The 26,339-nt window shown below is 41.4% G+C and overlaps 2 protein-coding genes across 5 annotated transcripts in view; one reads left to right on the top strand and one right to left on the bottom strand.

Annotated features, from left to right (window-relative positions):
* LOC134813368 (uncharacterized) overlaps positions 1-26,339 on the bottom strand; it is a 359,978-nt gene that overhangs the window by 188,211 nt on the left and 145,428 nt on the right. The window lies entirely within an intron of this gene.
* The window catches only part of LOC134812130 (histone-lysine N-methyltransferase 2A-like), a 36,275-nt gene that overhangs the window by 6,573 nt on the left and 3,363 nt on the right, over positions 1-26,339 (top strand). For 2 of the 4 annotated variants that reach the window (XM_063819344.1, XM_063819346.1), the window contains exons 3-10: positions 5,259-5,381; positions 5,508-5,595; positions 5,815-5,942; positions 6,106-6,247; positions 6,399-6,562; positions 21,588-21,620; positions 22,095-22,170; positions 26,052-26,191. In XM_063819344.1, the coding sequence (XP_063675414.1) occupies positions 5,259-5,381; positions 5,508-5,595; positions 5,815-5,942; positions 6,106-6,247; positions 6,399-6,562; positions 21,588-21,620; positions 22,095-22,170; positions 26,052-26,191 (894 nt within the window). The remainder of the gene's footprint in view (positions 1-5,258; positions 5,382-5,507; positions 5,596-5,814; positions 5,943-6,105; positions 6,248-6,398; positions 6,563-21,587; positions 21,621-22,094; positions 22,171-26,051; positions 26,192-26,339) is intronic. The other 2 variants (XM_063819345.1, XM_063819347.1) reach the window with 1 other exon arrangement.

Raw genomic sequence — 26,339 nt, 5'->3', positions numbered from 1 at the left:
CCTCAGGGCGAGCTCAAAGTCCACCATGATTCGGTCTGGAGAAAAGGAACCAAGGTTTTTGAGGGCGCCGAACGCTTCCATGTAGATGGGAGTGTCCTTGTGGGTCAGGAGAATGTAGACGCAAGGGAAGCACCAGGTTGAATCCTCCGTGAAGTTCACCATCTCCGCGTGGACAGTCAGTAACTGATAGAACAGCTGCGGTGAGGATGAGAAGGTTGCGTCGATATACCAGCTGCTGCTCTGCTCTAGGGCTGTCAGGTTGTTTTTTGTTGCGAAGATGATGACACGTCGATCGTCCAGGTTGTTGTCGTATTGAAGCATAGGTTCACCGGAGAGGGATCTGCAGTCGTCCTCTTCCAGTTGCGAGGGATGTAGGCGCTCTAGGTCTAGGGTTTCCGTATCAGCGGGCTCTCTGTGCCCTCTTCTTCACCGCTTGTTCGTTGGGGAGGCGGGCACGTGCATCCTGAGACATGGGACCAGTAACGGAGCAAACGATGTTGTGGTTAGTAGTCATCGTCGTAGCAGCCAGATCCTGGACTTTAGCGAGGACTTCTTTCAATTCACAGTCAGCGATATCAGCGTCGTGGTTATGTATCTGTGTCACTTCACTTTCACCAAGGATTCGTTCAGGGTATACAGACGACCACGGCAACAGTCTTTCTTCCTCACACATCTCCAGGCTTGGCGTCCATCGGTGGTAAGCTTTCCATCCTTAGAGTAGCGGAAACCACCGTGTAGGAGATTCTGACTGGTAGGAGTCCTTCCTCTGATAATCTTTACTGTATCTTCATCGTACATGGTTGTTATTGTAGTAGTTGAGATGTAGCTGGAACTAAATAATAAGATACTTCTATTCCCAACATCGGTCTTAAATATACTAGTTGTCTCTCGAGTCGTCTACGTTGTGACTCAAGTTGTTCGTTTCACTGTGCAATCTCTTCGTGTGAAAACAGTTGATCATATCCCAGATCAGTTTACAGATGCCAGATCAGATCCCAGATCGCTCGTGATGTTGTGATGTCCTCACATACCGTTGTGTTATATGAGATCATGACCATGGTGATTCATGACGTGAGTCGAAGTTATGTATCACGTGACTCGATTCGATAGTTTGAGTCACATGACACAAGGGCTTCTGGGATATGATCAACAGTTTTCACACGAAAAGATTGCACAGTGAAACGAACAACTTGAGTCACAACGTCAGAATCTCCTAGTCCAGATGGAACAGTCCTCGACAGACAAGAAGACCTTAGCGAATTCGCTTGGAGAGCAGCAGCCTAAGAGGAGGAAGGCCAATAGCGACAAGGATAGAAGAATCTTCAGCATAGTTCAGAACTACCATTCGTACGAGGATGATGTTGTGCTATGTGAAATGTTTATGTTATTGTGATATTATTCTATTCGGGTTTGACAAAATTGATTGATTACATTGTGATTTATATTACCGTTAAGCGTTCTCTATAAGTATAACCCTGTGTATTTTGTTTGTAAAGTTACAAAGAATTCGAAATCAGTACCACTAAAATGATTGAATATAACTTTGATTGAATATAACTTATAAAATTTATACAATTTGAAGTACGTTGTGTGATGTTTCCGGTTTTGTAGTATTACCAGTCGAGCATTTAGGACATGTGATCGTTTTACGAGTCTTCCGCCCAAATCATGGGATCGACCTCCGCCCTCGCGACCTCCGCCCTCGTGTCCAACCTTTTAGGAAACTTCCGCCCTTGCGTCCTACGCGACCTCCGCCCACGCGTCTTCCGCCCTTGTGTCCTATACCCTTTTCCCCGATAATGTCCATGCTGATGGGTCAAAAGATTCAAGAGTTCAGCGAGTCGGCTACTTCTACCTTCACGAGAGCTAAACTTCAATTTACCTCAATCTGAACTGACTTGTACAGTGGTAGAACACATTACAACCGGGCTTATCATTTTACTTTTAAGTCAGATTTATCCTACTCTTATCTTGGACAAAACATCTCGATCGTATCGTTATTAAACTAACTTGAAAACCATAAATAACTGTCAAAAATTCTGGGGACTTATGGGGACAAATGGTGAATTACGTCAACGAGTTGACCTCTAGTCCCCATGATTTTTAGTCCCCATTAGTCCCCAAAAGTCTCCATTGGTAGTCATTGGCCCCCCCCCCCCCGGCAAATCATATCTCGGTCATCTGAGAAGCTACGTTCTAATATTTTTCAGGACAAACGTTATTCGAATGGCCAAACACAATTCAACAAAATTTTGCTCGATCCGACTATCATAACTATCAAATAAATGCAGTTTATTAATAAGATGTGATAATATACGAAAACAACCATGCCCGTAGCCAGGGGAAGCACTGGCCCAGTGGGGCCGGGGAACGTGATCTTCCTTTTGGGACAGGCAGGGGGCACTGCTCCCTGCCGGCCCTTGAGAGCACTTTTCTGAATTAAATTCATAAAAAAATAGCGTAAGGACAATCTAGAACATATTATGGAAATACGGTCAAATTTCACATTGTATAATGCTCTCCGAGCTTCTAGAAAGCCATTATCTAGCGACATTTTCCGGGGGCTTCGGCCAAGTGCTCCCCTCTTTCCAAAAAGCTGGCATGAAAACAACTACTTAGGTTTGCTATACTGGGGACTAGCCCGGTTCATATATTTGGTTTGCTAATAGATTGAATACGACAGTTTATGTTTAAGAATAAAATAAAATCAATATCAAACAACATTTACACATAAAATCTAATAAAGCTTCTTAAGATCGTCCTTTGTTTCTAGTCCGTATCTCTTCCGGTGAGATTCGACCGCTTGGACTAGTTCCTGGAAGGACTCAGCGTTTCTCGTCATATGTGAGTTAAGTCTTGACAAGTGCCCGTTCTGAGGAGTCATTCAACAGATAAGCATATAACCGCAATTATTGGATAATATTTTTGTTTTATGAACCGGGCTACTGGGGACTACGAACCTCCACCAGCTCTCCAGCCAGTTTTTACTTATAATGGCTTTTTCGAGCGACATTTTGATCGGTATTTTCGTAATTACGTTGTGTGGAGTGTTTTCCGGTGTTTTATATACAATTATCGGCTATATCTTCTGTTGTGATGAATATTTTTTGATACGATAAAAACTTACTATCAAAGAATGCTATTTTCTTCTTTCCTGTGACCACGGGCTTTCTACATATATATAAAGTAATAACAGTACTACTACTAATATTACTAGGCACACTAGCGCTGTGTAGTATTAAACTGCCAGTCACTTATGGAAACAAATGTTGCTATTTAAAGAATTATGAATTACACTATTTTAGGCAACGAAAAGTTCGCAATTTTGCTTTAAAAGTACGTTAAGTGCGTGGTGCTTTAAAAGTACGTTGAGTGCGTACTAACCAACTATGCTACGGAGAAGAAGAACCAACTATGCTGAACATTAAGTTACTAGATTTCGAGAATTGCAGAAAATATAAGTTTGGAGAACGTAGCCATCACCGAAAATCGTTAAAATCAACACACAACTGTGCACATAAGATGATGCAGATCGCAGCTCAACGTTGCGCATGACTGGCGATCAAACTCCTATCCCAAAAAAAGAAAACAGTAAAGAACGCAACTAAATTGTCCGGTATTATGTGCGCGGTTTTCTTTTAAAAATTGCACGCATCACATAACGTGCTATTATTCCATATATGGTCATACGAATCAAAATCCCAGGACTGATATAAGTGAATTCTATAAATAAGACTTGGTTATTGCATTGGTACGCATGGGCACATATTAGGTGCGATGGGTGCGGGATCGCACAATTTACCGTTTCCCGCACACTTCCGCATAATTTATTGTTTTCCGCACATTTCCGCACATTTTGTAATTATCTGCATATTTCCGCATAATCTAGCATTTTCCGCGTAATTTCGCATAATTTTGAAATTTTCGCGTTAAGATTTTCGAGTGTAAAAACAAAAATATGTTAAAAGTCGGGCCCTTTTATAGTGACTCAGGCCCTTTCGGGACCCTGACCCAGGCCCTTTCGGGACCCTGACCCAGGCCCTTTCGGGACCGTGACCCAGGCCCTTTTGGAACTCATACCTAGGCCACGTGACCTAGTTACCACGTAACTCAGGCCCTTTCGGGACCCTGACCCAGGCCCTTTCGGGACCCTGACCCAGGCCCATTCGGGACCCTGACCCAGGCCCTTTCGGGACCGTGACTCAGGCCCTTTTGGAACTCATGCTTAGGCCACGTGACCTGGTTACCACGTGACCGAGGCCCTTTCGGGACCGTGACCCAGGCCCTTTTGGGACCGTTACCCAGGCCCTTTCGGGACCCTGACCCAGGCCCTTTTGGGACCGTGACCCAGGCCCTTTTGGAACTCATGCTTAGGCCACGTGACCGAGGCCCTTTCGGGACCGTGACCGAGGCCCTTTCGGGACCGTTACCCAGGCCCTTTCGGGACCCTGACCCAGGCCCTTTCGGGACCGTGACCCAGGCCCTTTTGGAACTCATACTTAAGCCACGTGACCGAGGCCCTTTCGGGACCGTTACCCAGGCCCTTTCGGGGCCGTGACCCAGGCCCTTTCGGGACCGTGACCCAGGCCGTTATGGAACCCTCGTCGTTACCGTACTTCGATTATAGTGTATCAGTTATCATTCGTAACTTCACCACATCATCTGATTACTCTATATCACAAAACCGCACAATTCCCGCACAAATTTCGAAAAAATCGCCGCACATTTGCCGCATAATTGGTAAAAATTTACCGCACCTTACCGCACATTTTACCTTCATAGTCGGGTGCGGTACTGCATAATTTCGATTTTTTTACCGCACCTAATATGTGCCTCTGTTGGTACGTCTTTATAAAATATGTACCGATCTCAGATATGTCTAGTGTAAAATTGTAATAATATGTTATTATGTGCATTTCTATCAACCTGCGACTTTCAGTGTCTTCTGGTCGACTGGTCGGGTCTACTCACATAACGTAATTTAAAGTCAATTGGCCAAGTAAACTCACTGTGACTGCGACACGTTATCGTTACAATCAAATATGAGCGTATAATCCAAGGTATTTTGGGTAATTGGGATCCATTAATGCAGATGGTCCCAAGTGAAACACTATGATATGAAGAGTATTGGGATCCATTAATGCAGATGGTCCCAAGTGAAACACTATGATATGAAGAGTATTGGGATCCATTAATGCAGATGGTCCCAAGTGAAACACTATGATATGAAGAGTATTTATCACGTGTTCCACCACCAGGAAGTTAGAGATCTACTGCTGCACGCTGAGATAGACAGAGTTTACACCGACTACTCCGAACCTCTCATATCACGTGACATGAACGTATCCCTTAGTGACTCCTCCCCTAAGAAACTCTGCAACGTTAGTACTACCACTTTCACTTTAGTCCTCGGTTTTAGTTTCACTTTCACTATACCCGTGTAGTTACTTTTCATAACAAGTGAATTACAAACCTTTCAACATTTCTAATAGCTATATCCTGTTCAGACTCGTCTTATCGCCAGCAACCGGCCCTTCAAGATGTCCTCGTCAGATACAAGTGAGGGTGAGCCCAGTGAGGACGAGCCCCTGCCTGGTCAGTAGTCAAGTGTTTTGTGTTTAGTTTCTTAGTACAGTGGGTACAGGGTGGGGGCGGGGGGGGGGGGGGGGGTTGGTCATGTCAGACAAGTACAGTAATAGGATCATAATAATAGGGGGGGGGGGGCCGGGGGGGGGGGGGGGGGAGGGGTAGACTAATAATCCTGCTTTTAATGTCCACTATCAGTAAGTTCACTTAACTTTTTGTTATTATCAGATTGTGCGGAAGAAAAAGACAGGTCCCATGAAGATATAGATATAAAGAGTGACTTCTCAGACCTCAGCCCTGATAAGATGTTATCTTCCTCTGCTAGTTCTACCGAGATCACGTCTCCTGATACCCCCGTAAGTTTAATTATCTTTTGCTTAGTATGTTTTCAGTTAATTTACTAGTTTTTGTTTTTGTTAGTCGTATCCCCAATATATCAAGAAAGGTAAAATTGTGACTGATACTGGTAATCATAACCTAAATCCAATGAACGTGATGTTCATTAATCATGCCTCGCAGAGAAAGAGACGGAAACTAAAGCCGAGTATTATGAACTCCTATCTGAAGACATTTGAGTTAGATGATGACGAGGAGGAGGAGGAGGAGGTACCTGACTCTGTTACCAAGAAGAAAAAGAAGAAGAAGAGAAAGTCTCCCTCCTGTTAGTTTTAGTTATTAATTACAAGTATATATTTAATGTAATTAAATATACTATATTTCTCTTATATGTTGAGCTATTAAATTAATTGCAGGTTTGAGAGTGATCCTCGACTAGATAAGAGTCTAGACACTACTAACTTAACATCTTCCAGGTGAGGTGAAGAAGAAAAACAGGAGGTGTGGGAAGTGTGAACAGTGCACTAGTAAGAATTGTGGAACGTGCAAGTTCTGTCTGGATATGAGGTGTTTCGGGGGACCCAACCTTAAGAGACAATCCTGCATTCTCAGACGCTGCGTTAACATCGGCACCAACAAGGTAGGACTCTTTCACTCTTGTTTTCATTTTCGCTTTCACTTTTATTTTCACTTTCACTACATGTTATGTTTAAAAAACATCACCAATGGATCACGTGGTACCTTTCAGTCACGTGGTACCTTTCAGACACAATGACATGATTTGATTTGATTTGAAACTTTTACAAAATAGCAAATATACAAATGTACAGCAAATCGAACAAACATATAAAATGGGCCGAAATGTATAAATGCTATAAAGCGTGGGTCAGTGAAACAAGTTCAGAGGACAACTTTTAAAACACGAGGTTTATGGCCGCCCAAAGTCTCAATAACGTCACCTCCACCTAGTAATAAAATTATGAAATATGAAGTGTGAAACAAATTATGAAATATGAAGTGTGAAACAATCAAGAAATAGCTTGTATATAAATTATAAAATTGTCTCTCAAATACAGATAACGTCCGAGAACTATTAAGATACACAATACTCATTCAAATACTGATCAGTGTCCGAGAGACATGAATTGCTTCACGGTGGTTTCTTATCACGGCTACAGACTTTCCCGTACCGGATATAGTGGTCGAGATGAGTCTGTTCAACCCTCTTCTTCTTCAGGTCCGTAACCAGATGTTTCCTCGTTGCTCGTTCTTCGCTAGATCTATCTGGACAGATCCATACATTTTTGTGGGTCTCAACTAGCCTCAGTCTTCCTGTTTTCGTCAGAATCTGTTGAACCGCTGTAGAGCTTGGGACAGTGATCTTTACTGGTCGGATAGTCGTACTACCTGGCCTCTTCCTGCCGACTCTAGTCGCTTCGAAGTGAGGTTTCTCCCCAATCTCCTCCAGAACTGCGGTTACTAGCGCTGGAAGCTGTTCTCCCTCTTCTTCTTTCAACCCAAACACGATCAGGTTCTTGCTCCTGTCCTCCTCTGCAGCCACACTCTTCATCACCTTCTTCAGGATGTTACTGTTGCAGACCGTACCACTTGCACTGTTCTGTTGTACAGCTGCACTGTAGCTCTTTATCCCTGACTCCACCGTTGTTTGCACTGTCTTCTTAACCGACGTCTTAAACAACTCTAGTTCTTTGTCCTTCTGCACAAGCAGCTGGCCCTGCAGCCTGATCAACTTATCCTTGTCTTCTAACGCTTCCGTCTTCAAGAAATATATGATCTCCTCCATTTTACCCATCTGGCATTCATGCCGTTGAACGAGGTCTATTGCTTCCACAAGCCGAAGTGCCAGATGCTTTTTATAGACAGTTGGAGCCATAAATATTTCTCTGTCCATATCTCCACAAATATCTCTGTCGTCGATTTTCAGTTCTTTTCCCAGCGTAATGAACCACTTAGTAACACTGTCCTTCAATTTTGTCTGTTCATCATACTCGAATCCTTGAATTTGGTCCAGAGATTGGGTCACCTTACGATCATCCTCCATAATGTACTTGTATAGGAATGTACAAGTACACACGCAAAGGCTAACTACGCAGTAGCAGCAAACTGAACTTATCGCAATTTACAAAAGATAAGAGAGCTCGATAATTGCAACGTAAGCTACACTGACTACACACTAAAAATAGCAAAATTGTTATTGAAAACCGTTGGAAATTTCGACATAGTTTTTATCAAGGCTTTTAAAAAGATATAGAATAAATATACTGTTATAATTAATCATATTACAATCATGTGAGAACCCAACCATATTCCCAAAAACTGTACTGTATACACAGCCCACAGGATTTTATAAAGTAGATCAACAGTTAATCACAGCAGTGATTAGTGTTTAGTCTTATAAATAAGTAATCTGTACTGACAAAATAACTGAAGAAGCGGCAAATCTGAGGAATTTCAAATAATTTAAAACAAGAACTGCTGCAGTTCATTTAATTCTTGTCTATCATTCAATTTAATATAGAATGTTTATTTTTCTAGATAAATCCTCTGCAATCTACGGTTGACAATGTTTGTGCCTCCTAAAGATGGATATACTGAGGGTTACTACTGCACTGTCAGGGTGGTGACCACGTTAGTGTTGAGCGAGAGCAGTGTTGAGGTAGTTTGTAGTGTTTACTGTTCACAGTTTCCAGACACAGATCATGGATATGGCCGGGTGTCTTCCTGGAATATGTTAATAAAATTCCGTTTGCATTTCATTCTAACATTGTTTCTCACTGAGTCAAATCCAGAGAAGAAATTCCTTAAATCAGTATAATATACAATATAGGGGGGGGGGGGGGGTGTCACGTCCGTCTATGTCCGCTTGTCTCATAGAATCCAAAAAGGACAGGACATAGGCGGACATAGGCGGACATAGGCGGACATAGACGGACATAGGCGGACATAGACGGACATATACGGACATTAGCGGACATTAATGGACACCTAAATTGCTAAATAAAATGTTCAATTTTTGCTGTAATATGGGGATCATGTTTTTTGTCCGGTACCCTATATTTTCAAAACGGACAAAAAATAGAGCGGACAAAAACGGACAAAAACAGACAAAAATGGAAATAACATTTAGATGCTTCCTCCTCCTACTCTTCCTCCTCCTCCTCCTGGGTCTTCCTGATCTTCCTCAGTCCTCTTCCTCCTCCCCTCCTCAGTCCTCCTCCTACTCCTCCTCCTCGTCCTCAGTCCTCCTCATCAGTCCTCAACAGTCCTCCTCCTCCCCAGTCCTCCTCCTCCTCCTGAGTCCTCCTCCTGGGTCCTCCTCCTGGGTCCTCCTCCTCCTCCTCTTCCTCCTCAGTCCTCAGTCCTCCTCAGTCCTCCTCCTCATCCTTCTCCTCAGTCCTCCATCCTCCTCAGTCCTCCCCCAGTCCCCCTCCTCCTCCTCCTATTCAGTCCTCTTCCTCCTCCTCAGTCCTCCTCCTTCTCAGTCTTCCTCAGTCCTCCTCCTCCTCCTCCTGAGTCCTCCTCCTCTTCCCTCTCAGTCATCCTCCTCAGCCATCCTCCTCAGTCCTCCTCAGTCCTCCTCCTCAGTCCTCCTCCTCCTGGGTCATCCTCCTCCTCTTCATCCTCCTCCTCTTCCTCCTCGGTCCTCAGTCCTCCTCCTCAGTCCTCCTCCTCATCCTTCTCATCAGTCCTCCTCCTCCTCAGTCCTCTCCCAGTCCCCTCCTTCTCCTCCTCCTATTCAGTCCTCCTCCTCCTCCTCCTCAGTTCTCCTCAGTCCTCCTTCTCATTTCTCCTAAGTCCTCCTCCTGAGTCCTCCTCTTCCTCCTGAGTCCTCCTCCTGAGTCCTCCTCCTCCTCCCTCTCAGTCATCCTCCTCAGCCATCCTCCTCAGCCATCCTCCTCAGCCATCCTCCTCAGTACTCCTCAGTCCTCCTCCTTCTCAGTCATCGTCAGTCCTCCTCCTCAGTCCTCCTCAGTCCTCCTCCTCCTCCTGGGTCCTCCTGGGTCCTCCTCCTCCTGGGTCCTCCTCCTGGGTCTTCCTGATCCTCCCCAGTCCTCTTCCTCCTCCCCTCCTCAGTCCTCCTCCTACTCCTCAGTTCTCCTCATCAGTCCTCAACAGTCCTCCTCCTCCCCAGTCCTCCTCCTCCTCCTGGGGCTTTTTCCTGGGTCCTCCTCCTGGGTCCTCCTCCTCCTGGGTCCTCCTCCTCCTGGGTCCTCCTCTTCCTCCTCCTCCTCCCTCTCAGTCATCCTCCTCAGCCATCCTCCTCAGCCATCCTCCTCAGTCCTCCTCCTTCTCAGTCCTCCTGAGTCCTCCTCCTGAGTCCTCCTCCTCCTGAGTCATCCTCCTCAGTTCTCCTCCTCCTCCTAGGTCCTCCTTCTGGGTCCTCCTCCTCCTCCTCCTCCTGGGTCTTCCTGATCCTCCTCCTCCCTCTCAGTCATCCTCCTCAGTCATCCTCCTCAGCCATCCTCCTCAGCCATCCTCCTCAGCCATCCTCCTCAGCCATCCTCCTCAGCCATCCTCCTCAGCCATCCTCCTCAGTACTCTTCAGTACTCTTCAGTCTTCCTCCTTCTCAGTCCTCCTGAGTCCTCCTCCTGAGTCCTCCTCCTCCTCCTGGGTCCTCCTCCTGGGTCTTCCTGATCCTCCCCAGTCCTCTTCCTCCTCCCCTCCTCAGTCCTCCTCCTACTCCTCCTCCTCGTCCTCAGTCCTCCTCATCAGTCCTCAACAGTCCTCCTCCTCCCCAGTCCTCCTCCTGGGGCCTTTTCCTGGGTCCCTATATAATTTGATATAATACCTTACAAGACATATTTATGTGGATCATAATTCTGGGGATCGGAATTATGGGGGAACGAAAATATGGGGATTTTTTTCAGAAATCCCCAAATTTCGTACCCCAGATTAAATTGTCGCATTTTCACGCTAAATTATTTCAGAGAAATCAAAATCAGTTTTTGATGGAATTTTTAAAAATCGTGAAAAACTAAATTAATTAAAAATCATTCTCTTTGTTTAAATCGTCTTCATCATCGTCTCTTTCACCTTGAGTCTGCTCACCGGTGTAGTCCCAGGTGTATGCCTCCCTCAACACGAGTTTGAGCTTGTCGATTAAGTCAAAAAACCAGTATTTTCTATTCAGTAATTTTTATACTAAGTAACTTTTTATTTACCTGAGAAATGCGTATCCTTGTCTCACAAAACTCGTAAAACAACTTATTTTACAAATTCACCTCAAATTAGCCCTATATAAGCCAATTACAATAACATAAAAAATTAATGTGTGGGATTTTGAAATGGCGGCCACAATTTTGGTAGTACGAAAATATGGGGATTTTTTCCAAAAATCCCCAAATTTCGTACCATATAAATATGTCTCGTAAGGTAAGTTAAAACTATTGATAGCTTTAGTGTGATTAATAAGTCGTTTGTTTTGTACAAAATTATAATACATAGAAGTTGCGAAAAATTCTCAAAATGTTTGTCCGCTAATGTCCACCAATGTCCGCTAATGTCCACCAATGTCCGTCCGAGTCCGCCAATGTCCGTCCGGGTCCGCAAATGTCCGTCCGAGTCCGCCAATGTCCGTCCGAGTCCGCCAATGTCCGTCCGTGTCCGCCAATGTCCGTCCGAGTCCGCCAATGTCCGTCCGTGTCCGCCAATGTCCCAAAAAACACGTCCGTTGTCTCATAGAATCCAAAAAGGACAGGACATAGGCGGACATAGACGGACGTGACACCCCCCCCCCAATATAATACACATTATCCCACCATAAGAACCTCAACGTGTGCACTTTGCATCTTACATTTTCAGATCATGGTCCTCTCTATTCCATTACTGATATATATATACATCAGCTAGAAGATTCACATGAGCACCAGTAATTCTTACTCTATCGTGATGACGTAATACTTACTCGGTGATGACGTAATACTTACTCGGTGATGACGTAATACTTACTACTACAAGAAAACCTGCTCTATTATTCTTACTTACTGTCCCAGAGTAACAGTTGGAATATAAAAATATAAAAACTTATATTAACTTAAAATCTCCATTCTACTACAACTTAATTAAAATAAGGAAACTTACGATTGCTTTGCTAGAGCCAGCGGATTATCATCAGTTTGCTTAGGTGAACTTGTGCTTGCGTCAACAAGAGTTACCCTGAAAGATTTAAAAGATAAATATCTAAAACCTTGACTGCGTGTAAAATGAGATTTATTCTCGTCAAATATTAACCATGTTACTCTCTGTGAGCTGATGCACCCACCCCACCTGAAACATTGAAGAAGGAAGGTCTGAGAAGCTGTTCCCGTCTTGCCATTTCTCTGATTCGACTTAGATCTAGTTGAAATATCTGGTTACAAGTTGAAGTTCTACAACATTTTAACCCGAAAATCCTTATCACTCCTCGAGGTTTTTATGAAAATAAATTTAAACTATCTTTGAAGCAGAACAATTGCGTCAGAAAATGGTGAACGAATAATCACACAGTTCTAAAAATGCACATTTCTGTGGCCATAATGTTCCCTGGTACGAAGACGGTATCTTTCATGGCTTATAATTGGGAGTGTAAAGGTGACCAAAGTGATATCTATGTTAATTGTATTGATAGCTTGTTCTGGTTCATGGGGGGGGGGGGGGGTGGGGGGGGGTGGGGGGGGGGGCTTGGCCGAGCCTTTGAGCGGACCCTGGGCGCCCACCGGTTCCTGCGATGCAGAACTACCCAAATGTTGCCCAATTTTGACTCAGAGTGTGATATTTATACCTGGCTTTGAGCAGGGTTCTTGTAAGTAAGTGAAATGACGCTCAGATTTACAGGTCACTTCACTGCTCCCTTTGAGAACTTCTGAGCTCGAGCAAGTCACTTCCACTTGCGCAGCACATATTCCAGGAAGACACCCCATATCCATGATCTGTGTCTGGAAACTGTGAACAGTGAACACTACAAACTACCTCAACACTGCTCTCGCTCAACACTAACGTGGTCTTTGATTTGATAGTTCTTTTATTCAAATTTCTGATTGTTTCTGAATAGACTCAGTGAAGACAGATTCTAATGGAAATAAATTAGGATCTGTCTTCACTGAGTCTATTCAGAAACAATCAGAAATTTGAATAAAAGAACTATCCAACTATCGCTCGGTACCAACTCTTAGGATGCACCAAGAAAAATACCTGGACAAACTTCCCGACAAGCTTCCCTTCTGCTTCAGATAAGGTATGGAAGATAACTCTCACACGAAGCTCAGGAACGAAAGCAGTAGTGATACATTGCAACGAGGTGAAGACGGTATCTTTCATGGCTTATAATTGGGAGTATAAAGGTGACCAAAGTGATATCTATGTTAATTGTATTGATAGCTTGTTCTGGTTCATGGGGGGGGGGGGGGTGGGGGGGGGGTGGGGGGGGGGCTTGGCCGAGCCTTTGAGCGGACCCTGGGCGCCCACCGGTTCCTGCGATGCAGAACTACCCAAATGTTGCCCAATTTTGACTCAGAGTGTGATATTTATACCTGGCTTTGAGCAGGGTTCTTGTAAGTAAGTGAAATGACGCTCAGATTTACAGGTCACTTCACTGCTCCCTTTGAGAACTTCTAAGCTCGAGCAAGTCACTTCCACCACAGTTCCTCGTGCTACTGGGAACTTTGTTGTGATCGTACTCGTCCATTCAGCTCTTAGGCCAATGCACCCGACTGATATGGTGATTCGATATTGATTAATTGTGTTATTTGTATTACTTATGAGATTTTGCGATTATAATTATAATTCGCATTTTGCAGCCGTTTAATTATTATATGCAACAATAATTAGGGAATGATAAGATAATTACCAATATTGAAATTGAGATGATCAATAAATACTGCTCAGTTGCACTTGGGTATTCAAAGATATTTATTCCTTAATCATTAACAATCACAAATGCTTGTGGAAAACAACTTAAACTAAGGTATTTATTTAACCATATTTGGTACCTAATCTGTAGCTATCAGATGCTTTGTCATGGGGCCAGGGGGGGAACTGTATCTGTGCTACGTCTGTGTTCCAGTCTGGGTTCCAGTCAGTACCAACACACGTTGATTCTGATAACTTTGTGTTGACCAGCTCCACCTCGTTGCAATGTATCACTACTGCTTTCGTTCCGGAGCTTCGTGTGAGAGTGATCCTCCATACCTTATCTGAAGCAGAAGGGAAGCTTGTCGGGAAGTTTGTCCAGATATTTTTCTTGGTGCATCCTAAGAGTTGGTACCGAGCGGGATTACCGAAATAGATGAAGATTTTTCCTGCACTGGCTCCCTGAACAGAGTAGAAGGATAACTGAATTTGATCGCCACTCCCGAGCTCGCTGGTTGTCTTTATCTCTAGTGGGAAGGATTCTAGGTCCAAGCTTATTTTCTCACGACGTATTGTTGGTATCCAACCTGTGTGGTAATACTTGATAGTAGCTTTATAATGTGACGCCAGGTAAGCTTATTTATTTGTCGACTACTACTTAACTGTCTCGATAAACCTGCAACCTGCAAACCTGCAACCTGCAACCTGAAACCTGCAAACCTGCAGGTGTTGACAGAGTGGACGAGTAAGCATATTATCTCCAGATACTCTATAAAAACATCAACAACACACAATGTATAACAATGAAGTTGGTATACTGTAGAACGTGGTCCTACCTTCATCACCAGTTGTGGTTCCCATAATGAGGAGAAGTATCAGCAATACCTGGTAGATTTTCATAGTTGTCTTCACTTGCTAACTGGAGACCTCGTGTTATATAAGTGTAATGTTTGAATATCAGCTTCTAATAAATAGGTGAACCCTAATAAAATAATGAATACAAGTAAAACAAATAAAGACTTAAAGAAAACAGGCCCTTGATGAATATCAAAATATTATCGAAGAACCCAAGCCAGATGTTGAAAAGATTTTGAATTTTTTAAATTCCGTGTCTTGCTACAGCTAAACAGAATAATGATCGATTTGCAGGTATATATTTATATATTTACGGTAAAAACTAAAAAACTGTCTTACAAGAACAATCATAGAATCAAATGACCATAATGTTTAACGGGGTAGTTAACGGGGTCACATTATCACGTGATTAGGTAAACCAATCACCTGATCACACGTAATGAATAAACTCGTTATGCTTTATATCTTTGTCATCTGAGAAGCTACAGTTCTAATTCTTTCAGGACAAAGGTAATTCGAGAATCCAAACACAATTCAATATCATTTAGCTTGATCTGACTATCCAAACTATCAAATAAATGTGAAAATGAACCTCCATTTGAAAAAAATGAACGCGAATATTTTTCGAGTTGACAAATTCCTCGAACCAGTGGTGGTACTAAGTCATACCAGAAAGAAGTATTTAAATTGGGCACTCAGTGACTGAGCTATAAAGGCCAACGTATGGGTACTGACTTTTGGCCCACCCTGTATCTCTACTATAATTCAAAGAATTAATTTCTGTTGTCTGTACACTGTACGACCGCCCACGTGCAAATTAGATGAAAAATAGGAATTTAGGTAACAACCAAAACGTTCCATAGCAACGGTGTTTTAATGCACACATGCACGTGCAAAGATTGTTTTAACGTCATTTTGATCGGTTTTGTGGTAATTACGTTGTGTTTAAAGTGTTTTATATTTAAATCGGCTGTATCTTCGGTTGGGATGGATATTTTTTGATGCGATTAAAACTTTCTTTCAAAGAATACTACTAGCTTCGTCCCTGTTACCACGGGCTTTCTAGTATATATATAATACAGGGTGGGCCAAAAGTCAGTGTGCAAACGTTGGGTCTTATACCTCCGCCGTGTTTTATATTTGAGGGTTGTTGCTTTGCAGATGGTTAACTGTACCTACTGGTTCGAGGATTCCGTCACCAAAATTTGAAAATTCGAATATTTTAGACCACGCCCATTCAATATTAAAACACTTATATTGTTCTATATTGTATATAACCGTAACTTCAGTAGTGACTCAACTGTTGAAGCCCTTGTAAAAGAGAGACAAACCCTGCAAGCTGCACTTAACTGTAACAACCAAGTTGCTGACAGAACTCAAGTCCGTACAAGGATCAACAGGTTACAGAAAGACATCCGTAAGCATCTCAAGAACCTTGCTGACACACGTGCCGATGACATCGCTCGAACCATCATGTCAACAGATGACACAAGGCAGATGTTTGAAGCTGTGCGTACTCTAGCTGACACTAAGCCCAAATCTACTATCAGTGTCCACAATGAAGAAGGTAACTTTGTTGCCACAGATGCTGGTAAAGCTCAAGTGATCAGAGACTACTACGAAAAGCAGTTCACGTGTGAGGATGAACCACTTCAAGCATTTATAGGGGATGGACGCTGCCTAGACATACCCATCACATGTGATGAAGTAAAGAAAGCCGCCCAATCTCTCAAGAACAACAAAGCCACTGGCCCAGATAAAGATGATTTAGATTTGAAAAATTTTCAAAACGGTATATACAAATCAACAGGATTATAAAACATAAAAATAAAAACCGCTTTGTCGGCAAATGCCAGGGCCCTAACAATCCACTCAAAATAATTCAAAACAGGACCCAGAAGCTTGTAAGCCACTGGTCAAAAAAAAAGTGAAATCTAATTAAATAAAGATTTTGTTCAAAAATCAAATAAAATCAAAATTACGCGACCAAAATTCAAAAACTCTCATAAATGTGAAAATCTTAGTATCAATCAATATCCATGATCAGAATAAATGAGGAAAAACGCGAAAATCACATACATTACTGTATTACAACAGATGTCAAAAATTGTTATTAACAGAGATCCAATGTGTCCATAATAAAATAATAAAGTTCAACTAGCTACCCAATCAAAAGGTAGTCAAGACAGGGTAACTAAAGTAGTAGGCAGTAACTTAGTAGTAATAGCAGAGTAGGGATAAATTTGCTATCAGTGAGAAAGATGAGGGAATAGTCAGCATCAGGATGCAGAGAGTTTTCCCGTATGCGTCCATGCTTTAGGTGTAGTGTCAAAGTTGTGACTTCCAGTAAGATCAGGTAATCTGGTGATCTTAAACCCGAGCATCTCGAACCCCGTTTGACTCTTCTCACCCGGTGTCGCACAATACATGTACTGTGCGACACCAAGTGAGAAAAGCTGCTGAAATAAGGTTACGGAAAATGGGGGGGGGTTATCAAACCCCCACATAGTAAAGAAACGGGGCGTTTAATGAGGGGGAAGTGTTGGAGCTATGCCCCTCAGGGGGTAATTTAAGATTCAAAATAGAACATTAAGCAAGGTAAAACAGCTAAAAACGCAGCTCAAATGATCACACACACTGAATAAGAATTGTCACAAATTGAACATGAACATGCACATGCAGTCGGAATTACCCAGCTTGAATAAGAATCTAAAAAATGTCCAATTTGAACATACAATGTACATGCAGTCACATACCAAAATATCAAAAACATGCAATATGGTAACAACATGCATGGTGTTAACGTGTAACTGAGTATGACTCGGGGTTCTTAGATGCAGTGACAAAAAATGTTTGCGCATCAAGATTGGATGGTTCCCATGTGTTATTTGAACCATTAGATTGGTACATGAGAATGAACTGCTTAATATTGTTCTTGAAGGATGAAATTGTGGTAATATTTCTAGTGAGATAACTTGAGTTGTTAACAGCATTCCAGATTCTGGGAACAGCGTATAACATGTTGTGCATATTATCTTTATAATACACTCTGGGACAAATAAGCCGTTTATCGTTAACAGCTGAAGTTTGAAAGTGTTTTCTTAGTAACGTTGGGTAACCACCAGCATGCACTACCTGAAATCCCTCAGTGAGAATAAATTTATGATAAAGTCCATACACGGTAAGCACTTTGTTTTCACTGAAAACACGCTTCGTATTTCCTTGCTGATGTTTGTTAACTCTGCGAATCCCGAACACATTTCTTAATGCCTTTTTTTGATTGATAAAAAGTTTATTCAACTTATTAGTTGCTGTGCTGCTTCCCCAAACCGTGATCCCATAGGAGAGATGCGACTGTACGAGTGCATTAAAAATAGCAATTCTTAACATTTTAGGGGCGGTTTTACGAAGTTGATAAAGCACACCATTAACTTTGGAAACCTTCTTCCCGATATAGTTTATATGATCTGACCAATTGAGCGAATTATCAACATTTGAATCAGTGGTATCATCAAAAAATGGAAACATCTCTCTGCAACAGAGAGGACAATACCAATCGTCATATCTACGAATCTCCGATGCGGAGTAATTGTCAATCTTAAAACATCTGCTATGATAAATTCTGCCGTCAAGTGAGCAGACAACTACCGAATCATGTAGATAAACGTGCTTTGAACAAACGTAACAATTTTCACGTTTTACCTCGTTGGTTTTAAGGGATATTGAATGTGACATAGTATCGAAAGCAAGTCCCTAACCTTGTTAACGTACACTTGAGTAATGGAAACTTTATTTTAAAACATGTTTTGCATAAACTGTCTATTTAATTCAACTTTTCTTTTTCTTTTTTTTACGACTTTTTTACCAATGTATTTTTTTCTTTTTTTTTGTTGTCTTTTTCTTTTCTTTTCTTTTTATAAATTATTGAAGGCGAAGCGAAATTATAAGGTTTAACCTTAAAACCCCACAATTTGCTAAAATAGCTCGAACCTTGTCGATCAGAAATAAGATTTTCATATTTAAGTTTTTCAGCGATGAAAAGATAAAATGTCAGATTAGATATCAACTTAATGGGAAAAGATGGTGAAAATGGTGATTAAACGGGCAGTATAGTAGATAAGGTTGTTCAACAATAGACAGAGGGTGAAAAACTAAATGATTAAATGATGATAAAATGTAGATAAAAACTCACAATAATACGACCAGCGCGGGAAAACAAGACAACGGGTGACGCAATAAAAGCTAGTGACGTAATCAAGCGGTCAATAATGTGTGGTATAGTTAGCACCGTAATAATCTAAAAATCGTAGTTTAAACCGTATTAGACAGTTCCAAGCGGTAAACTATAGAGATCAAAACTGTATTAGTGAATCAAATGGTTAGCTGATAGAACCATGGAGAATTAAGAAAATATCGAAATCTGACTAGTTTAGGTTTAGAGATTGAAATTGCTTCTTGAAATCATCAAAGCAGAAGATACTCTTGATGACGGTTTGATTGCTATCTTTCAGTTTTACGACTAAACCAGCAGACTGCGATCTCCAGTGGATCCAACGAACCTTGTTCTTACCTAGACTAGACTCAACTTGACCAGATATTTGGGTCTTGAGATCAGAATAGAACTTAGTTAACGATTGATAAAGTCTGACATCACGTGGCTTATCAGCCGATGAGTCAAAGTTTGAGAAGTTTTGCATAATTTTATCCTTCAAATTACTGTTATAGAAACAAACGGTGACCGACGGAGGGGTTTTATTATTAGATCGGGTAGAACGACCCTCTTGCGACTGTGTTTTACCACTGCCATTACGATGTACGGCAGATAAATCTGTCGGCTTAACCGGGGTACCTGACACCGTAGAAAGAGTTTTACAAACATTATCAGCAAGCTTACTGTGTGTATTATTTGATTCAGATGCATCAACCTTTAATCCAACAACAACACACGTATTTCGTCGACTATACTGCTCAGTTTTGGCAGTACGGATAAAACTTTCCTGCTGAGTGATAGACGAAATAACAAGGTCGGTCATAACCTCGATAAGCTGCGTAATCACAGTATTTAAAATAAATTTAAGTTCTATAAGCGCTGGATCAGTAATTTGGAGACTGTCCAGGCGAGGACCAAGTGAGTTCAGTCTACAACGAGTGGTTGAAAAATGCTGGTACAAAATTCTGGTCAAAATATGCCGAGATCATCAATAGCGCATTGGAGACCAATTCATTTCCTGATGTTATAGGTGAAGCCATCATCACCCCCTTACCGAAACCTCGCAAACCAGCTGGTCCTGTCACTAGTCTACGACCTCTATGTCTATCAAATGGTGCTCGTAAGATATTATCCATGATTGTACTGAAGAGAATTGAAGACAAAGTTGATGCTTTCACTGGTAGCACGCAGGCGGGGTACAAACATGGTAGAAGTTGTGGTGATCTAGTGTGGGCTGAGCGGATGTTGATATCGGTTGTCACGCGTAAACACTTCCAGTATCACAAGATGGGCATAGATATGTCTCGAGCATTTGACACAATCAAACGCCAGACTATACTTGACCTTCTTGTCAAAGCTGGATGCACAGACGACGACCTCAGGCTAGTAAGACTCCTCTTAACCAACACCATGCTCAAGGTCAGAGTGGAAGGAGAACTATCTGCTGTATTCGAGAGTCTTCTTGGGTCCTTTCAAGGTGACAGTCTCTCCGGCAAGCTTTTCACTCTTGTCCTAGCAGGAGCTCTTATAGAACTACGCCATCGACTAGCAGAGTCTCCCCCACACATACCCAATCCCCCTATTTCAAAAGAAGGTATGCCACTGGAGTCAGCGTATTCAGATGATTGTAACTTCATGAACGTGGAAAAATAATCCTTAGAAGCTATCCTACCAATAGCTAAGGAAGTCTTCAAGGAGTTTAACCTGTTCATTAACACAGAGAAAACAGAATTTACCCATGTTTTCCTCGCTCCTGTTGGAGAAACAATCCCTGGTCGTGATGATACCATGTTACGTGGAAATGAAGATTGGCGGAAGAGTAAGATTCTTGGGTCATTGTTGTGTAGTGAAAGTGATATAGCTGCTCGATGCATTGCTGGGAACAATGCCTTCTATAAGTTCACCAAGATCTGGTCTCAGCAGAATATCTCCGTTACCAGAAAGATAGCAGTATACGAAGCCCAAATTGTATCAATCATCATGTACAATTGCAGTAGTTGGTGTCCTACTGCAAAGTCACTAGAAAAACTAGACATTTGCCATAGAAAACACCTTAGATCATTACTGAACATTTATTGGCCTCATGGAACAATATCCAATGCAAACTTATACCTAAGATGTAACTCAGTAAAGCTATCAGATCGTGTCCCTAAAGCTAGGTGGAAGCTCCTAGGTCATATCTTGCGTAGTGCTGATGACTCCCCCGCTGCATTAGCGTTAAAGTTTGCTGTCACAACAAACTGTAAAGGGCGCGTCGGTGCGCATCGTAAGAATTTGTTCAAGATAATTGTGAATGATTTGACCCGTAGAGGTTTAAAACTTAACTCTTTGAATGATCTTAATAAGCTTAAGATATTAGCCGATGATAGAGTTGCTTGGAGAAACAAATTTTAACTCTAGCTGTCTTGATCTGTACTGATCACCATTTTAGGATGACTTGATTTCTTTTAGGGGTTTTGAATATTTTAATGGTGTAAACAGTTTCTTAATAATATAATATATATAATAATTTTATCCAGCGTTTTCCTCGAAAGCCATTGACTAGCTTATCAAGTGCCTTAAATTAATTAATCACCACGTGTCTGAAATTGTTATCTTGTGACTCACTCAAGCATCACCAACACTACTACAAATACTCTACTTTATTTAACGTTATTTACCGTTTTTAATTAGTTTTTAATTAGTTTTTAATTAGTTTTTAATTAGTTTTTAATTAGTTTTGTTGATTCCCTTCTGATCACTCACTATTAGGGTGCACCAAAGTTTTTGACAGGCAATGATCATGTAAGTTAGCACTCTAGTAATCAGCTTAAACTGCACTTTTGTTGTGTTGTGTCACGTGTGTCACGTGTTGTGTCACGTGTGTCACGTGTTCTGTAAAGTGTTACACGTGTTAAACGTGGTCTGTAAAGTGTTACACGTGTTAAACGTGGTCTGTGACGTGTGTCTGATTTTGGGCGGTGTGATTTTAATCCTTTACTTTGCTGAAGCTGTTCTTAATGGGGTGTAACAATATCATGCTGTTCAATACTAATAGTAATAGCACTGTTTATTTGCACTGTTTATTTGCACTGTTTATTTGCACTGTTTATTTGCACTGTTTACAAGTTCATTATTTTACTGTTATCATATCAGTGGCTGATTTCTGGAAAGCAAAAGTGCATAACATCCCCCACGCAGCCATATGTTGTGTTCAATGAACGGTGTTCATTTTAAAATGCCCATATATAAGGAGATTAGTTATAATACACTTTGCAGCAGCAGATATTCCATGTGGAGGAGAGGAGCACTTCTTGTGTACGGTGTAGTCTCTCTCAATCAGACTGGAAACTCAGTAAGTTTTATTTATCTTTAAAAGTTGGGAGGGGGTTTTAAACTGTAAAAAATGCCCAAAAACGGTCAGGCCTGAAATTATTTTCTGTGTATTTATTTAATGATATTTCAAAGCACTAAACCTTGCATTTTACCCTAATTTTGCTGTATGAAGAGGACACGCGTGATGATAAGGAGATAATTGTGTGAAAATAATACACAGCTATCAATCCATATTGTGACCTAAAAGCCCTGGAAATAACCGCAGTCATTTTGTTTGTAAATGCTGCCCGATCGATGAAATGGATAGGCGGGACATTGAGGGGGCATTCGACGCCGTACAAGCAAATGCCTTCTTTAAGTCTTTGTTCGAAATTTAAGCAGAAGTAGGAACCTACCAAACTGAATCTCCATCCGGTAACCCGACAAGATAGCCATAAAACACGTGGTAGATAGATCGTGTCGAATCTGGAGATCTGCCGCTTGCACTGGGACTAGTGATTTCATTACAAGGACTTGGCAGTTGGCCACCTTCCCAAATGAGTATGCAAGCAATTTTGTAGGTGTAACAGCTGGACGACGTCCTAACTGGTTAGAGATAAAGAGATAACTGAGGGCACGGTAACACTATACTTACAGTTTGGTTCGTGACCCGAACTTATTGAAACATCTGCATCTCAAACATATTCCTATGTTTGATGAAACCCGTTAGATTTGCAATTACTGTAGTCATTATCGTTTAGAATCAGTAGTAGGTAACCAATAAGAGTAAGCTACTATGCTGATAACTGGTGTGTCTATCCCAACCCCCAACGTTACATAGTCATAAGCAAACTCATTACCCAGCATGCACGTGCGGTCCCATACGAAGGAGCTAATCGTATTGTGTGATACATTTAAAGGTAGCTAGGGGTATTATTATACGAAGGGAAGGAGCTAATCGTATTGTGTGATACATTTAAAGGTAGCTAGGGGTATTATTATACGAAGGGAAGGAGCTAATCGTATTGTGTGATACATTTAAAGGTAGCTAGGGGTATTATTATACGAAGGGAAGGAGCTAATCGTATTCTGTGGTACATTTAAAGATAGCCAGGGGTATTATTATAGTTTTTTCTAACGGTAAGGAGCTAATCGTATTGTGTGATACATTTAAAGGTAGCTAGGGGTATTATTATACGAAGGGAAGGAGCTAATCGTATTGTGTGATACATTTAAAGGTAGCTAGGGGTATTATTATACGAAGGGAAGGAGCTAATCGTATTGTGTGATACATTTAAAGGTAGCTAGGGGTATTATTATACGAAGGGAAGGAGCTAATCGTATTCTGTGGTACATTTAAAGATAGCCAGGGGTATTATTATAGTTTTTTCTAACGGTAAGGAGCTAATCGTATTGTGTGATACATTTAAAGGTAGCTAGGGGTATTATTATACGAAGGGAAGGAGCTAATCGTATTGTGTGATACATTTAAAGGTAGCTAGGGGTATTATTATACGAAGGGAAGGAGCTAATCGTATTCTGTGGTACATTTAAAGATAGCCAGGGGTATTATTATAGTTTTTTCTAACGGTAAGGAGCTAATCGTATTGTGTGATACATTTAAAGGTAGCTAGGGGTATTATTATAGTTTTTCTAACGATAACTACACTCATAAGCCCTCCTAATGAGACCCTGCCATCCCTCTTAATCCCTCTTAATATACACATATGAAGCAACTTTGTAAATATATACAATAACTTCCTTACAAGAATGGGGTGGTGAAAGAGCGAACTGTTAAAGAGTAATATTATTTAGTAGTAAAAGTATTCTGTGTCTCCGGACAGACACGCCCTCTACAAAACAGAGGTGCTACTCTTTTATGCTCCTATCTGGCAGCACCATCTTGTTCTAATGGGTAATGTAAGCATTGTCCCAGATGGCTAAATGGTCATTCAGGGGTCCATTGTCCGGCCGCGGACAAGCAGACGCTTGTGGGAGATGTTTGTTCTTAAACTAAGGTCTGAGATCCTACTTATTAGTACAGACAGATCCGTCTGAAAAAATCGATCTGCCGACACAAGAAGGCAGAAGCTTTCTAAGGATTTTTGACGTTTTTGAGTCCCATTAGGTGCCCTTTATGGCTGACCAACTTTTCCAAACTTTTCCACGTGTCTTAAGGCCACTTTTTGCCACTTTTACCACTTTTTACCACCTTTCTTGTTTGTCGAATATCTTCAGTTTTTTTGGCTCAAAATTATCGGAATAGCTTAAAACACGGAGAAAAGCAGTTTTTCGAAAATCTTTGAAAATTTGTCACTTATATTTTTTTTCGAAAATTCTAAATTTTTTTTCGCCAAAAGTGATCAAATTGCATGAAACGCGGAGAAAAATGCTTTTCAAAAAACTTCTTGAATTTTTTCGTTTCAAGAATACTTAAATAACCAATATTTGTAGTCGGAGTTCAGTAAATCTCGGCTGATTTTAGTAATCAGGAATTACTAAGTGGAAAGGTCTGAAACTGAAAAACGTAAACCATACGATATTAGAGTTTCATAACTAATTACAATACAGCCTTATCGATTTTCACAGAAACTGCACCAATGGCACAGTCAAGATCGAACCAATAGCCTGCTGTACTATCGTTTTATTGATTTCAATGATGAATCAGTGGGATTAAGATAATCACATTTGTAATAAATAAAACCTTTCTGTATAATATGTACCGTCAATTGTTCTAATCTAAACCGGCCTACCTTACCAGACCTCTTTTCCTCAACAATCAAACCGAGTTGTTCATATCGCATTTGGTGGGTGATGTAAGTACATATCGAGCTGTATTCAATCACAATACGACACAATACGTGTATATTATATGGCCCTTAATGCGGTATATGAAACGTTTTATACCGCGAGAAACCCGGTACAGAGAGGTTTTACAGTTTATCACGAAAACGTCTACTTGGCCTCATGGCTCATTTACAGCTCGAAGAAGGCAAGAAAAGACCAGGGAAACTAAGGAACAGCTAGGAAGCAACTGTAAATACACCTTCCAACATCTACTGTGACTTGTTTTGTATTGTACTACATACCGCTTCATTTGCTATGCGGGATACCTCAAATCACCCCCATATGTCAGGGTCGGTTAAAATAAACAAGGGTAACGTACGGGCAAGGGTAAGATTTAGATACGAGCGAAATAAATTGAGGGAATATCAAAAAAAACATGCTTTGCATCACAGTGCCTTGCTCAACTTAATCGTTAAGAGTGTTCTAGAAATACAACCAATGATCCAGCTCTCTCACGCTCAAGGTCGCATCGACGCTCTTACCTTCTTACCTAGGGTAATCGGTCTTTTCTAATGACATAATGGCCTTAGTTTTAATACTCAGTTTATGGGGAGTTAGCAACGGGTTTGCTTACCACAACAAAGCAGGAGACTCTACAATATATGAATATTGAACCTTTAGTCAAATTTATACTGTCTTTATAGGATCATTCCCCTATGAAATTAGGCAACCCCACGAAGGGGGAGAGCCTGAGAGGAGAGGGTTAGGAAAATTGTGATTTCTATACATTGTGGTTAAGCGAGGGTGAGCAGTTCTAAAATGAATGGGCTTAGCTAATATGTGAACTATCTCTATCTATTCTACTCTGTTCCAGCCAAGGTACCTGGCTTCATCCCAGCTTCCAGTCAGTCACTTAGTTACACCCAATTACTTGTAACCACAAAAAGGTCTGATCATGGTGCTCGAAACAGATAATGAACCTTACCAATAATATATTTTTGTGGAAAATCTGGAGCAAACACGCTTCAGTCTTCACCAAGAGCCAAAAGAATCGAGAATTTACGGATATTATGTTTTGCTTAAATACTATGATCGGGTAAAGAAAGCAATGTATCAGAATTACTCTCTTTTCAGACCCTATGATGACATGTTGGAACTGTAACATTACCCTCCACTGGGCATGTCAGACAGAACCGGTCAGTACACTGTCTCCCACCGACCAGGAGCTAACCATCATGTGGAGATGGAGGTGCAAACCTTGTCTCCAGCAACGGGTAATTTCACTTTCGCTTTCACTTTCGCTTTCACTTTCGCTTACACGGACCTTACGTTAACGTTATAATTTTATTTTAATGATAAAAGACAAAGCTATTGTAGTTTTGTTAAGTCACGTGATTACTAGCTGGTTACTAGGTTACTAGC

The sequence above is a fragment of the Bolinopsis microptera genome, chromosome 3 (assembly GCF_026151205.1).
Source record: "Bolinopsis microptera isolate Bmic1 chromosome 3, MBARI_Bmic_1.0, whole genome shotgun sequence".
Lineage (NCBI taxonomy): Eukaryota > Metazoa > Ctenophora > Tentaculata > Lobata > Bolinopsidae > Bolinopsis > Bolinopsis microptera.
Note: the sequence above shows the minus strand (reverse complement) of the source record. Positions and strands in the feature narration are given on the sequence as shown.